General features: G+C 38.7%; 1 protein-coding gene across 15 annotated transcripts in view; it reads right to left on the bottom strand.

Annotated features, from left to right (window-relative positions):
• RBMS3 (RNA binding motif single stranded interacting protein 3) overlaps positions 1-16,904 on the bottom strand; it is a 1,032,337-nt gene that overhangs the window by 291,331 nt on the left and 724,102 nt on the right. For all 15 annotated transcript variants that reach the window (XM_043885913.1, XM_043885914.1, XM_043885915.1 and 12 more), the window contains one exon: positions 3,011-3,168. In XM_043885913.1, coding sequence (XP_043741848.1) covers positions 3,011-3,168 — 158 coding nt within the window. The remainder of the gene's footprint in view (positions 1-3,010; positions 3,169-16,904) is intronic.

Below are 16,904 nucleotides of genomic sequence, written 5' to 3'. Positions count from 1 at the left end.
CCTATCAAAATACCAATAACAATTATCACAGAAATAGGACAGATAATTTTAAATTTTTTATGGAAGCATAAAAGACCCCAAATAGCCAAAACAACCTTGAGAATAAAGAATAGATCTGGAAGGTGTCATGTTCCCTGACTTTAGGTTATAGTACAAAACTACAGAAACCAAAACAGTGAGGTACTGGCATAAAAACAGATACATAGATCAGTGGAGCAGAATAGAGCCCAGAAGTATATTCACACACTAATGGTCAATTCACCTACAGTTGTGTTGGGAAACCTGAACAGCTGCATGTAAAAAAAAATGAAATTAGAAAAATTTCTCACACCATATACAAAGTGTATTAAAGACCTAAATGTAAGACCAGAAGCCATAAAAAGGTCCTAGAAGAAAACATAGACAGAATACTCTGATGTAAATCACAGCAATTTTTTTTCTTTGGTGGATAATTCTAAGACCAAGAAAATAATAGCAAAATAAACAGACGGGGCCTAATTAAACTTTAAAGATTTTACACAGGAAAGGAAACCATTGACAAAAAGACAACCTTCTGAATGGAAGAAAATATTTGCAACTGATATGACTGATAAGGGCTTAATATCCAAAACATACAAATTCAATATATAAAAAAAAAACCTCAATATCTAAAACTGAACTACTAGATTTTAAAATGGACACAAGTCCTGAATAGACATTTTTCACAAAAAGATGTCGAGATGGCCGACAAACAAATGAAAAGATGCTCCACGTCACAAGTCAGCAGAGAGCTCTAAATCAAAACCACAATGTGATATTACCTCACATCTGTGAGAATGGCTATCATCAAAGAACATGAATAGCAAATGTTGGCAAGATGTGGGGGAAAGGGAACTCTTGCACACTATTGCGGGCATGTCAGTTGGTACACGCACTGAAAAACAGAATGCAAAGTCCTCAAAACCTACAAACAGAAATACCACGTGATCCAGCAATCCCATTCATGCATGTACATCAGAAGAAAACAAAAACAGTATTTCAAAAAGATATATGCACCTACACGTTCATAGCAGTATTTTTATGATGACCAAGGCATGTAAAGAACTGTGTCCATCAATAATAGATGGATAAAGTTGCGTGCGTGTGTGTGTGTGTATAAACATTTTTATATTAAGTTCATTAACTTTTTACTTGGAGTATAGTTGGCTTACACTGTTATATTAATCTCTGCTACACAGCAAAGTGATTCAGTTTTACACATATATACATTCTTTTTTAAATGTTCTTTTCCATTATGGTTTATTCCAGGAGACTGGATTATAAATCACGTATATATAATGGGTGGATCCCAGTTCAATCTGACTGATGGGAAGACTTTAAGGAGAGACTCAGAACACACATGAAGGGCAGACTGTGTGAAGACACAGGAAAAGAAGACCATCTATTGATACAAAATGCAGACAGGAAACCAAACCCTACTGCTACCTTGATCTTGAACTTCTAGCCTCTAGAATTGAGAGAAAATATGTGTCTGTTGTTTAAAGTTACCTAGTCTGTTAAATTCTGCTATGATTGTCTGAACAAACTAATATATTCATAGTTTGTACCAAAAATCTTTTGCTTAAAAATAATTAAAAAAAAAACATAGACCTTCTTGGAAAAAGGTGTTCACTTGATGAATTTGAAACGTTTCTTTCTCAGCAGCACCACACATGAAGGAGAAACTGATTTGTTAGAGAGAGGTTTGGGCCGGCAGGGATACGCTATGTGAAGTGGAGCGTGGCAGGCGTTCACTATGCCAGGCCTCCAAGATCAGCCAGTACCGTCTCCAAGAATGACTACATTGGCAATTTCAGAGACCCCGGTGGTCTGATTAGCTCTGCTTTGACCATTAAAATCAACAGTTAATAATGTTCTGAAAACTTGAATTCCTCATGAATATATTCAAGTCTGGGACATGTTCTTGATTCTGCTGTCTTCTCTTCAAATCATAAGACATGCATCTTGTAGAGGTCTCCCAGGCTAGTATGTGTAGAACATTGTGTAGACATTAAGACTTGGTCCATGACCTCCAGGAAGTCAAGGTAGAGATTAGTTAACAATTGTGTTTTCGTATCTTTCCGAGTGTGTTCACAGAACTTGGTTTGGGATGATTTTTCCGAGAGATGGCAGGGTTCCCCACAGGCAGACGTGCCTGTCTGCGAAGGGCTGGCTTCCAGATTACATGTAACATCCATCCATTCATTCACGTTGAGTCCGCTGAAGACACATAAACACACCCAGCCGTGGAGACACAGCTTTTCCTTTTCTTCTTTGCCACTGAGCAGCTTCTTTCTCTCTGCAGCTTCCTTCACTTTGTGTTTTTTCATGAAGGCACAGCAGGTACAACCATTGTAACTCCATTTCTGGCTGAGATCCCCTTTGGTAAACATTCCCTTAAAGTTAAAAAGAAAACTACTCGTCTTTTTCCAACAATGAGAAAAGTGCAATTTGTTCTTTTTTGTTTTGATTAAAACATCAAAAGCTCGCAGCAAGGGCCTCTTAAATGCAAATGCCCTCTTCACCTCCTCTTAGATTTCTGAGTTCCTTGGGACTTCCCAACAATTACTGTTTTTCTGAATCTTCTCTCTTCCCCTGGCTGAGAAATTCTACCATCTAGCTCTTTGGAAATCAGTGTTAAATCATGTGGATGCTTTGTTCAGCCCGTGGGGTCTTTGACTTTGGGGTTCTGAGCATTTATTACCCTTAGTGAAATTGACAGCATCTGATTTTGTTCATCTATAGGCATAGAGAGGACTGGGAAAGTGTTAGGCATTTCATTATGACGTGTGACAGATATAAACATTCTGTGTACATATTTTAGCAGGAACAACATATTTACAGTTGCATTGGAATTCTCTAACTCAAAGCAAAGATACAGAGTCAGTTTGATAAGCTACTTCTCTTTGAATAGTCTACATTCCAGCACTATTCTAATGTTAGAAAGGGATGGAATTAAAAGTGAATATTCAGGAAAGAGCAGGTGTTTTACCTGGCAAAGCCAACGCCTCTGCTGACTCCATTAGCATCTCTTAGTATTCTCGTGGAAATGACATGTCCAAAGGGTTTCAGCATATTCTCAAGTTCCTGCTCATCCATAGAAATGGGGAGATTTGAGATGTATAGGTTTGTTGGGTCTTGCTCTTGTTGCTAAGGGAAAAAAGAAACACATGTGGTAAGTTCTGAATATAGAGAAACACTGCACAAATGGATACATTTTCCTTACATTGCCATCTAGATTCCAATCTCTAACATTCTGCTCAAGTTCTTTCAGTAAGGGCCATGTTTCTTTTCTTTTCTTTTTTTTTTTTTTAAAGAAAGAAAAGAAAATTTTTATTTGAGCCAAATTGAGGATTATAGCCTGGAAAAGCATCTCAGAAAGCTCTGAGAACTGTTAACACCCGTTAGAAGTCAGTGCACAGTTATATGTTTTTTTCCACTGAATTTCAAGATGGGCCAGAATGCTTCTCATAGAAACAATGTCACCTGTGACAACCAAGCTTTCTGTCCAGCCTTCCTTAGAAAAGACTAATGAACTTTTATTGTAATTGAACAAAGGTAAACACATATATTCTATGACCACTAACTGGTGGTTCTATAACCAATCTAACTGCCTTCACCACTAGTTACTAATGTTGCATTTAGAGAGTGTTCATCGTCGTGTGTGCGTGCGTGCTAAGTAACTTCAGTCGTGTCCAACTCTTTGTGACACTATAGACCATAGCCTGCCAGGCTCCTCTGTCCGTGGGATTCTCCAGGCAAGAATACTGGAGTGGGTTGCCATGACCTCCTCCAGGGGATCTTCCTAACCCAGGGATCCAACCCACATCTTTTACATCTCCTGCATTGGCAGGCGGGTTCTTGATGAGTAGTGCTACCTGGGAAGCCCTTCACAATACACTAGGCATTGTTTTAAATCCTTGACATAGACTATTTCATTCAATATTCCCAGTATATATAATTGCTACTATTTTAGAGAGGACAAAATTGAGCCATAGCTTGTCTAAGATACATAGGTCGTAAACGTCAAAGCCAGGGCTGAAACTCCCCAAATTTGGGGGTTTCCCTGTCTTACTACATTGCTTTCCACTGAATCAATGGGGGAAAAGAAGTATGGTCCTAGAACGTCGTTTATCATCGGCCTCAGCATCAGTTGGGAACTTGCCAGTAATGTAAATTCTCAGGACCCACCCCAGGAGCAGAAACTTGAGGGTGGGCCAAATGACCTGTGTTTTGACAAGCCCTTCAGGTGATCTTATGATCGCTCAAGTGTGGCACTCACTGCCACAGAATGCAACTAAATATTTATACGTGAATGAGATTATGAAGCAGTAGTGCTTAAATAAGCTTTTTTAATAGGATGGGAAATCAAACAACCTGCCACCATTATTTCCAAGTACAGGAATATTTGCTATTTTACAGGCTGAATTTATATGTTGGAACTCAGTTATATGTCTCAAAATAACGCACAGCCAAAAACTTGACGTGATTAGTTAATATCAAAATAGATCAGATAGTTAAATGAACTATTATATTTTAATTAAAATAACAAGAAACACAATCACAATGGGAAAAGCAGTTCTGAAGTCTGTAGCAAATGAGATTATATAACAGTAAAAATATCTGTTGTGAAGAGATGATATCTTCTGTAGAAATTTGAGGTTTTAAGCACAATGAACAAGATTCCAATTACTATTACAGGTCAAGAAACAAGTTTGGCATGACAGTAAACTCCATTATGTTTAGCAGTTCTAAATATTCATGCAGGTCATAATGTTTTTATTAGGCTTTGAGATGAATAAGATCTGTTATTAGGTTCTTTTTGAAACACAGTTTTCAAGCTTTTTGATCACCAGGGAATTCTCTGCAAATAAATATGCAATCAATCAAAAAATACAACACAATTTTAGCATTTGGGAATATAGTTTAAATGGAGCAACTGTATAACTGTGGTCAGTTTCTCTCTTTCTCACACACACACATCACTAATTAATGGTATGATCCTAGAGAGAAAACAGAGATAGTACTTTTTCCTAAGTGACATGATCCCCACCCCCAGTAGGGGTGATTAAAAAAAAAGTGGTATTTCAGATACGTAATAACAAGCCTATGCACATACAACTTTCACCTTTATATTATTTTACTGCCCATCCTCTAATTTTAATCTTCATATCATCTTTCCAAAGGCAGGTAAGCAAATAGCATCATAGTTACTGGATAATGAGGAAATGGAGGCACGAATTTTTCATCATCTTTCCTGAAGACAATTTGATAATTAGTGACAGGGTTCAAATTAAATTTAGTCAGGTTTTCTATCTTCCATCTCAGTGCATTTTCCACTACTCCAGTCCAGTGTTATCCACGCTTTAATCATTTGCATATCATCTTAGAAAATGTGCCAGCCATGTACTGATTTTACTTACTTAATACTTTTCTTTACATCAAAATACCTTTGGGCTTAAGTAAACCCATTTAAAAAGGCAACATTATGTTGCCGTGTAGCTAAAAGGCCAGGATCACTTGGCATAAGTAGGTTACTATCAAAACTGGTAACAAATTAATATTATTAAATTATATTAGATATTGCTTCTTCACAGAAGATTATGACCTTGGTGACTGACTTTCTCTTAGTTACAAACAAGATCTGTAATTAGGAGAGGTATTGACTACACTAGGACCAGACAGAGTCTTTTTCCTGGGAAGAATCAGAGTTGAGAAAAGAATAACTTTCTCATAGTGTGATTTTTGGGGCTTACACTTCCAGGTCAACTCAAGTCCCAGTGGGAGTTCCTTCTTTAGCCCAGAGAGCAGACTGCAACATATGGTTGTCTCAGGAATGGGTGGGAATTTGCCCGATGTTCTGCACCCCTTTGTCCTAAATGAGGATAAACAACCACAAGCAAACAATCCCCTTATGCCAGCATTCTGTACGATCTTTTCATCTTTCAAGTAGTATTAGACCAGTGTATCCTGATTCATTTACTTGCACCTTCTCAAAATGGAGTGCAACAAACAGACAGAGCTTAGTACACAAGAGAATGCTCAGTAAGCCACTTTCTGAATTCAAATTCAAAGAGCAAGGCCAATCCTTAATCTGCATTCATAGAGACAGTACAGAATTGGAGAGTGTCATTCCTTGATTTGTGTTCACAGAAAGACTATAGTGTTGGGCAGTGTTATTCATTAACTCATTCTCTCCTTTGAAATACAAGTCTTGAACAAATATATTTGTTGACTTGACAATAGAAATTAATTTCTGTACAGAATGAACTTTAAAATAATATATACATCTATATTTTACTATTTATATATCAGATTTATGTAAACAGATGGTTTCTTTTGAAAGGGTCTTTGGCACTTCGGCTCTTTGAACCTGAAAGACTATGTCTTTTAAATTTGTAAAAAAGCATAACTCATGTGTGTGATACCTACAATCTAGAATCTTTTACCAATCTGTTTTTAACTTTTCATGATCATTAAGCTCCAGAATGGAGCTGAAGGGGCACTTCATCCAGTCGGATCATTTAACAGATGGGGGAACATAGAGATTGGAGTAGTGCTTATGAGTTACTCCAGGCCACCCAGCTAACTAGTAACGGGCCGGAAGTAGAACCCCTGTCCCTTCATTCTTGGTCTAATGTCCTTCCCAATTCTTCATACTGCCTTTCCCCGTAAACTCCAGAGAATGGTAGGCAGAAGTTTGCAGTTCAAAGAACTATTAGTACAGAAAAGAATATCTCAGCATATCTTATTTTATTCACTTTTGCATATTCATTACTTAGTTTAGACACAAAGTTAAGGCTGCCAAGAAAGGGGGTCCCTGGCCTTAGTTGGCATCTCACGTATCATCACTGAATGACTCCTCTGCAGCGAGTAATCTGTAAAAGTATATGACTGTAATTCATACATCTACTACATTTAATTGACCGTGTCACCATAAGTAACTCCTCCATTTGGTCTGTCTGTATCTTTTCATCTGTATAGGGATTTCCTGATTTATTATTATTTAGCTTTGTCAAAAGATTGTGAAGAAGTTAGAATGGTACCTGCCCCATTATTAATGGGAGCAGAGACCTTGCCATTTTATGTAAGAATATGCAAACATTCATTTCATGACTTCACTTTCCATGGATTTTTGGTGTTAGATTTATTGGTATTCATTCACTTTTTAAATGTAGTTTGGAACAACTTCAGAACATTTTGAGGAAGCTTAGCAAATGAAGACAAATAGAGGACAACATTATTACTCATATCATGATCAAATATTATGTCTGGGTCTCTGTTGGATACATAACATAACTATTATATATACATGATTCTAGAAAAGGTAACAACTTTTGAACAAGATTTCAACACTCAATCTGTTAACAGTCATGCTTGATGAAATTATATTTAAATATTCAGGAAGTAGTTATTGGCATTAGAGATTTTAGAGCAAAGTTTCTCAAGCCACCTGTGGTGGGAACCATTTTTATTTCCAACCTGTCACAAACTGATATTTGTAAAATATTTATATTTGTCAAAGCTAATAGAATGAAATTAAAAGACACAAGATGCAAGTTGCAGTTTTTTATTGCCATATTCAACAGATCAAAATTACATTTGGATTAAATGTCATGATAATGTGAAATTGTTATACAAAGTTTTAAATGCTTACTCTATTTCTGTATGTATTTCATTTTGAACAAGTACTATTTGGTAGATCAAATTATAACACTAATTTAGGGGATTATATTTCTATTTTTTCCATGATAATATATTACACTAAGTTACCAGTCTTTGCCTACTTTATATACTATCAAGTTGTTTGGTTTTTTTTTTAAAGCACAGCATTATGTACAATCAATTAATAGTCACTTTTAACTGTTAGGTAGACAAAATTGTCTCAGAATGAATTGTCCTGAGCAGTGGTGACAAAATATCCTGAAATATCCTGAAGGTGTCTGAAACAACTCTAAAGCAAACATAGAATTTTAAATATTTTTAAACACAATGAAGGGGATGGTCATATAGACTACAGATAATGATATTATTCCTTAATGGAGCAGAGTTTTACAGTATTTAAGGTGTTTGGGGGCATTTATTTTATTGTGTATGGCCCTTTCTAACACTTTTAGGCAGTAGATAGGCAAGAGTTATTATCATCACTCTACAAACGAGAAAATTGATTCTGATATTTTAAGAAGGATACCAAACACACATGGCAGGTAAGTGAATAAATGACATCATAAGTGACATTTTTGATCTTGATCAAGATCAAGATCAAGATCAAGATAGTACCCTTTCTACTACAGTACGCCAACTCTTGGGATTGCCAACAAACATTGCTATTCAATGGATCTCACTAGTAGAATGAAAAATCAATGCGGAAACAAAGGTGCAATTGCTTATCTTTAAAATTTATTTTAATTGGAGGATAATTAAAATATTGTGATGGTATTACTTTTTAATGGAAGAGCTTATTTTAAATGCTACAGCAATTTAAAAATTAATAATAATAAAAACAAAATGTTTTCCCTTTCCCCGAAAACAAAAGCTTGGAGTCAGAGCCTCTTGCATTAACAAGCTGCCCTTAAAGACATCAGAGGTTTTAGAATTCGTTTAACACTGACTTTGTACACAAATGTTCTTACCCTTCTAGCAACATCATCAGCCTGTTTGATGCACGGCTCTAGGAGTTCCAGCTCCTCTCAGCAAGATCTGGAGGGAACCAGCCGTTCGGGACATACTTCTCTGATGACTGATTTCATTTGCCACCTGGACTGAGCCACACGATGCTCAGAGAATTGGTCAGGCATTATTCTAAATCTAGCTCTGAGAGTGTTTCCTGAATGCTGTTAACATTTAAACTAATTTGTTTACTGAGTAAAACAGATCACTCTCTCTAATGTGAGTGGGCCTCATCCAATCACTGAAGATCTGAAAAAGGCTGACCCTCCCTCAAGTTTAGTTTGACCACCTTCAAGCTGGGACACTTTCTTTCCTGTCTTTGAACTCAAAACTGAAACACTGGCTCTTACTGGGTCTCCAGCACAGCTTGCTGACCTCAGATCTTAAGACTTGTCAGCCTCCATAATCAGGCAGATTTCATGAAACAGAACTCTTCTCACACACACACACACACACATGTACCTAACTAATACAATGTGTTAATTTTGTCAAATCTGTTTTGCCATAAAAATAATGAGAGAAGTCTCAGCCCTGACCTTCACAGTAGGAACTTTTTGTTCCCTAGCCACAAAAACATGGTCTTGGACCAGGTATAAAGAGACCCAGAGTCTTCCCCTTCCTCTAGAAGCATCTAATGCATTAGTTAAAGACTGCTAAAGGGAAAGTAAAGAACGACTACTAAGAAGTAGGCTTTCACCCATAAATAGGGCCCAATAAAGGTATCCTCTGTCTTATTTGCTAAGCAATGAAGGCGGCTGCCCTCTATTTTCACTTGTCTTCTCCCTCTGCTTAGAGTGAGAAGGTGATTTCTCTTCCCCTGCTCTCACATACCTATGGAGTCAGAGCAGGGCATCCACCAGTTTTTCCTCCTGAGGCACCAATAAGAACAATTTCCATAAAAGAAGAATCAATAAGACCAATTTCCCTAAGGGACGCATGTTGCAAAGAACGATTTCATTATTTCAGATTTCATGTAAGCACAGTGTTGGCAATTGGAGTTCTTATCCCCAAGTTCACCTGGGGACACGGGTTAGCTCTGGACAACACACTCATCAGAGAATGAGAAATCGTGTCCAAGGCTCAGGACACCCTGAACACTGGGTCACGTGCTGCTCTCTACAGTAGGGCTGGCTGAAAGCAGCCCTCGGGGTGAGGCGGGCAGTGAAGGGCTAAGTGAGCGCCCTGGGTCTCAGAGGCTGAGTGGGAGTTACCTGTGGTCCTGGGCCAGGCGGGGTCCTGGCTCTGTGTGACGCCTCCCTCCACAGGACCTCCTGAACTCAGCCCAGTATCACCTGATGGGCTGGCTTCTCCTGTGAGAAAACGCTAAATTAACATTTTACAATATTGAGTTCTCTCTATAGTTTTATTGTAACGTACTGTTGTATCACAAATACGTATGGTTTTGAGTCCTGACGGTCAAGAATGAGAACAAGAAACAAAACTATAGAGAAACAGACTCAATATTGTAAACAAATTCCACCCCTTTCCCTCAGTCTCATTCACCTCTCCAACGGGGTTTTCGACGCCATGAGTTTTAGAATAGAATGTCATCACCTGATTCGTGGACAATGACAATGGTTCTTCTTCAAACAACTGAAATTCTGGAAAGGGCATGGATGTGGCCATCCATTTGCTACAGCACCCTGTTCATTTCTTCTGGAATGATCATCACAACACACACACATACAGAACACATGCAAACCATCTCTGTGTCTTCTGCCCAGAACACAACAGCTGGGCCTTGCTGAGGCTCACAGGCATGTGGGGGGCACACACAAATGTGTCGTCGAGTGAGGCGTAAAGGTGTTAAGGATATAGAACTCCACTCCAGGGCAACCATTTCCACTGCGCTCAGCGTCAGTGACACCTCAGCCCTTATTTTCCGTGAGAAAGCTGAGGTTAAAAGAAGACATGCAATTGTCTAAGGTCACACAGTTGCTAAATCCAATAATTCAAATCCCAATCTATCTGACTTAGAGATCCGAGATTTCAACAAAAGCAATGTGTTTAAGGGCTGGTTCATAACTTCTAACGGATCACGGTGAAGAAGCCAGCACTGGGTAGATTCCTACAGGTCTTCAGTGGAAGCACAATTTACCTTTCTATGAATGGAAATCCCTTCATCCTACTGAGGGAACAAGTTTGAGAAAGACCCAAAGTTAAGTTCTGTTTTCAAGGCTGGCATAATAAAAAATTTCTCAAGTTCCTATGAAAAACACACCTGGCTAGTTTTCTTCTAACCTCTATTACATGAGGATGCGTCTTAAAACTATATGCTTTATGTAGAGGGAGTGAAAAAATGACAGCTTGGTTTGTGAAATGTTGCTGTTACATTGCTGTTTTGCTCAAATCTACTTTTATTCCAAAATTGTCCAATGTCAATTTCACAGGAAACCGGTTTTGTAAAGCCATGCACATTTCACATGGAACAGAGAAAGAGGATGCCTTCAGTTCTACACCAGTACCTACTTTAAGAAAACAAATTCAGCTGTACATGTAAATCCTGTCAGTCTAAGTGAAGGATGGCATATCCTAGGTTTATTTAATCCCAGTCTTTCTGAAGACAGCCTGAAAAGACTGCAGAACATGTGGTGGCCTGTGATCCTTAACATTACCGATTACCATGCAGAAAATCTGTGCATGTGTTTGACCATGAAAACTGATGTATCACTATCAGTGCAGGGAGAAGGATGTCACCAGGATGCTACCATCTTGTTTCATTTCTTGTATTTCTGGTATTAAAATCATGAGCTTGGTAGAAAAACAGCAAGCAAGATGTACACAGAGGGTTGTAAGTGTTCAAAGGAGATAAACCATTTTACTTTCGAAAACTATTAACTTCCGTCACCAATGCCAGCTTTTTTTTGGCACATAAATTAATTGCAATTTTCTTGAAACATATCAGTGGGAAAGTGATCAGTCTTATTCTTACTGTGACTCAACACTGAGTTAGAAGGATGCCCCCAAGACTTCCTGGAAGATGGATGAAAAAAGCCCGCAGAAATCTGTTTGCCCCCAGTTCTGCAGGAATCCTGGGCTCCGGGCCAGCACACCTGGAGAACTGGGGGCTCTCAGGGACACAGTGAAGAAGGAATTCATAGGGCCTGGACTCCATCTCAGGCCTGTCTGTGCTGGCCATGCTCGGCTGCCTCTCCAGCGGACTCTGAACTCCCTGCTTAGTGCCTGTGGGGACGACAATGGAAGGATAAGACCCCCTCCAGGCAGGGGAATCTTGAAGATCACATCCAGGCTACTCATTGCCTAAGAGGAAGCATACCGTAATCACCCCTGTCTCCGGACAGGTCATAAACTTTTTTTCGTATTTATCAGGATGTAGTCACAGGCTTATCGATTATTAACTGGTTGGAATGTAACTGCGGGCTTATTGACTATTGACTGTTTGGACACGTACACATGGGATAGGTGGTGGGGTTTAGACACGTACACATGGGGGATAAAAGATTTTCACAAGTGCTGGACGGGGTCCTTGGCTAAGAGGAGACTCTGCCTTGGGCCCGCCGGCGTAATAAACGGCACTCCACTATCTGCATTGTCCTTCTGAGTGAGTCTGTTTCCCGGAAAGCGTGGCTATAACAACAGTACTGATGCCAGCCAAAGCCACTTGTGGATTTACATGTCTTGACTCAAGGCACTTTACCAAATAGACCATCCTCTTATATTTTATACCATTCCTATCGACTGTTCAGCTTCCCAGGTGGCTCCGCCTGCCAACGTGGGAGATGTAAGAGACTTGGGTTTAATCCCTGGATCGGGAAGGTCCCCTGGAGAAGGAAATAGCAACCCACTCCAGTATTCTGAAGGCCCATGGACAGAGGAGCCTGGTGGGCCACAGTCCTTGGGGTCACCAAGAGTCAGATAGGACTGTGCGTGCGTGCGCGCACACACACACACACTGACTGTTCATTCACTCACTCATCAAACATTTAACTGTCTAGTCTGCATCAGTCACTGAGCTAAATCCTGACAACAGAGACATGATGGGCATGTTCCCTGCCTGCCATAGAGAGCTCAGACTTATGGACAGTGTACAACTGAATCTCAATAAGAAAGCTATTTCCCGTCAGTGAACACATGAGTGCAACCAAGGATGGAGACATCTGCCTCCTATACTCTTATTCTCCATAACGTGAAATTCTGTTTTCCTCAATATGGTGATTAGACAGTCTAAATTATTTATAAATGGTGTCTCAGCTACATTATGAACATAAAATTAATTCCTGAAATATATAGCCCCTTAGGAGATATTAACCACTAAGACAACCAAAATTTTCACTGTGGGTTTAACAAAAAATTTTATGTATAAACCTTTAGGACTAAATGTTAAATAGGAATAACCTGTAAACAGATAGTGACACAGTGATTCTGACATTGAGTTTTATCACAGTAACTAGTTATCATTTCTCAGCAAATTTCCTGAACTGTAAAATAGAAATAATAACTAATAACTTCACACAGTTATCATGAGAATCCAATGACACAATATACTAAAAATTTAGGGGAGTTCCAGACACATAGTAGAAACTCTGTAACTCATTATTCTCTCTATAATTATGAGTAATTATAGAAATAAAAGCATTTAGGACATTGTAGAAGGAGAGTTACGAACTAAATGTAAGTCATGTTCATAAAACAGCAATTATTGCTATTTAGAATCTGTCCCGTTGCATTTCTCATGGGTGCAAACTTACCAGACCTTATATTAAATTACACAGAGGTGGACATATTAAACTGATGATGAGATTCTTAAAATGTGGCCACTGGATCAGCAGGAGAATCTAGAAATGTATCGCAGGGGGAAACAGAACACTGTACTTATCATTTATGAGCTAAAAAGATTAATGATTTATTACTAGGCTCATTAATCAAAACTGTGTGGCTTTTTTTTTTTTTAAGGAGCAATTCCACTGTTCAAGTCAATTAGCCCACCAAAGCTATTACACCAAAGAAGCTTCAATGCTATTCAGACTTCCCCAGGAGTATTTGGAGTATAAAATAAATGCTATTATTCAGAAGATACCGAATTGCTAAGCTTCTTAAATTCATACAATTGGGAACCTACAGTACATTAACATGCTGAAACTCATTAAGAGTCTTTTTTTCCCCAGCTTTAGAGTCATTGGCATTCTCGGCACAGTGAAGAACAATAACGTGCTCCAGGCCTCCAAGGAGAGAATGCCTTGCGCTCCTCCAGCTCTACTTCAGTGCATCCCTGGGGCAGCAGAGGTGCCCGTCCTTTGAGAGGGTGGCAGCTTCTGCTGGACGACCCTAACTAATACCTGGGCAGGACTGCAGAGCTGGATCATACTGTGTGCGGAAGAGGAGAGGGAAAGGAGTAGCAGGTTTATAGCATCGTTTATCGTTCCCTTGTTAGAGTCTCTAAAACATTCCAGAATAAATATGCAAAATATGAGTAATGGATTTCACCCATCAATTAGAATCTATGAGGCTCTTCTTTTTTTCTTTTAATTGAAGTATAGTTGATTTACAATGCTGTGTTTCAGGTGTAGAGCAAAGTGATTCAGATATGTATAACAAATATATACGTAGTATATATACGTATGTGTGTGTGTGTATATATATAAAACCTATACAGTGGACTTCCCTGATAGCTCAGCTGATAAAGTATCCGCCTGCAATGCAGGAGACCCCAGTTCGATTCCTGGGTCAGGAAGTTCCGCTGGAGAAGGGATAGGCTACCCACTCCAGTATTCTTGGGTTTCCCTGGTGGCTCAGGTGGTGAAGAATCCGCCTGCAATGCGGGAGACCTGGGTTCAATCCTTGGGTTGGGAAGATCTCCTGAAGAAGGGAATGGCTACACATTCCAGTATTCTAGCCTGGAGAATTCCATGGAGTGTATAGTCCATGGGGTCACAAAGACTCAGACATGACTGAGCGACTTTCACTTCAGCCTATACAGTAGGCCCTTGTTGGTTATCTGTTTTTATGTGGTGGTGTGTATCTGTTAATTGCAAACCCTCATTCTATCCCTCCTTTCCTCTCCCCTTTGATAAGCATAAGCTTGTTTTCTGCATCTGTGGGCCTATTTATGTTTTGTACATAAGTTCATTTGTGGCATTTTATTTTAGATTCCACATATAAGCATTATCATATGATATCTGTCTTTCTCTAACTGGCTTACTTCACTAGGGATGACCATTTCTATGTCCATCCAGGTTGCTGCAAATGGTATTATGTCATTCCTTTTATAGCTGAGTAATACTCATTGTATATATGTACCACATCTTCTTTATCCGTTCACCTCTTGATGCACACTCAGGGTGCTTCCATGAGGCTTTTTTAAGTGAATAACTAAATAAGCGAGGGATCCTTAAAGTAGAATGCAAACTAATAAATATGAAAGCAATGTTGGAATTACAAAATCAATACTTGGTGACAATAATAGTAATAATGGACTTAAGCATGAATGATCAGAATATGTCAAAACGAGTGAGTAAAATTTGATGAGAACCAGGAACTGTACATAATCCCAAAGAATTTCCCTCCAAATCTCAAAGAATTTCCCCTGAAAGGTTACTAATCACAAGGGGAAAATGGTAACTTATCCACGGCGATACCTCTCAGACAACATCTTACAATCAGTTCTATCACCGACATGGAGTGGGTGGACACCATGTGCCCCCCTCCCGTGTGATGCGTCTAAGGAGAGGAGTGCTCTGTGGTCTTTGCTCCAATAGTGCAGGCCTGAATGGACTCACTGGAAAGTATCAGGCACACGTAAGTTGAGAGACATTCAATATACAGTAACTGGTCTGTAATCTTTAAAAAAAAATCAAGATGACGAAAGACTGAAGACGAACCAGAGATTAAAGGACACTAAAAAGATGTGACAGGTCCATGTAAGGACTCACACTGGACTGAACGCTGGCTCCTGCTCTGATAAAATGCTTCCTAATTATAAAGGAGTCTATTGAGACTTTAGACATTTTTAGCGTATCAGTGTTAATTTCCTGATTTTGATCATTTTACTGGGTATGAATGTCCTTGTTATTAGGAAGTACACTGAAGTGTTTATGGACAACAGGGCACCAAGTCTGTAACTCAGTGTCAAGTATCTTAGAATGACAATAATGCTACATATATATATACACATATATATATAAATATATTTCCAGAGAAAATGATAAAGTAAAAGTGGGAAATGTTTAATATGTGGAAAATCTAGGCGGAAAGTGTTATGAGATTCTTGTAACTTTTTGGTAACCTTAAAATTATTTGAAAATAAAGCTAAGACAACTGTAAAAGTAAAATAAACAAGCTATTAGTCTACATATATAAAATCCAAAAATAGAAATATTCGTAAGCACTTCACCTTACTCAAGAATCAGAAGGCACGATATATTGTTTGACTTGCATTCAAACTGTACTCTCTCAAGATAAAAAGAGCAAGAAACATGCAATTCAGCATTTGTTCCCCTTAATACCATGTGATTCTTACAGTTAACAAACCATGGACAGCCCCTATCTTTTGGAATCATATGTATACTCCTAGATCCTGCTATCCAAGGAAAGGATTTAGTAAAATGTCTGTGTGGGAGATTGAACAGAGAGAATGAAGATGGAGGTTCAAATTGAATCTCTGGTCTCTAGAAACAATAGAGCATAAAAGAAGAGCCAGATAAATTATCTTTAAAGGCAGACATAATTCTTTTCCCATACCACCATCTCTCCATGACCCGGGCAGATTTTCACCCCATAGTGTAGCCCACACATACACCACCCTCACTGGCAGACACAGAGCTGATGATGTTGAGAGTCTGTAGCCCCAGACACAACAGGGGAAGAGGCAATGGTTGCTATAGTTATGCACAGGCCACTGATTTTGAAATGAGGCAATGCTGCCTGTCAGGAGACACCTGGCAATATATTGAAACATTTTTACTTGCCATGATGGCAGAAAGGAAGCTGCTATTGGTACCCAGTAACATATAAGAAAGCCCTCCACAACAAAGTATGTTCTGTGCATGACAGTATCTATTATGTCAAACTTGAGACACCCTGGTACAAACCCCTTTAAAGTTGGGAAAAACATATATACAGGGCACAAATATACTGTTATTACATATCTATCACTATGTATAATAATATATCTTATATAAATATACATGAGACTCCTAGTGTTGATTTAGTTACTTTTATGAAGAACTTAAACTTATGTTTAAATATTTAATCAATTA

Source organism: Cervus elaphus, chromosome 24 (assembly GCF_910594005.1).
Source record: "Cervus elaphus chromosome 24, mCerEla1.1, whole genome shotgun sequence".
NCBI lineage: Eukaryota > Metazoa > Chordata > Mammalia > Artiodactyla > Cervidae > Cervus > Cervus elaphus.
The sequence above is the reverse complement of the archived record's forward strand: the minus strand, read 5'-3'. Positions and strand labels throughout refer to the sequence as shown.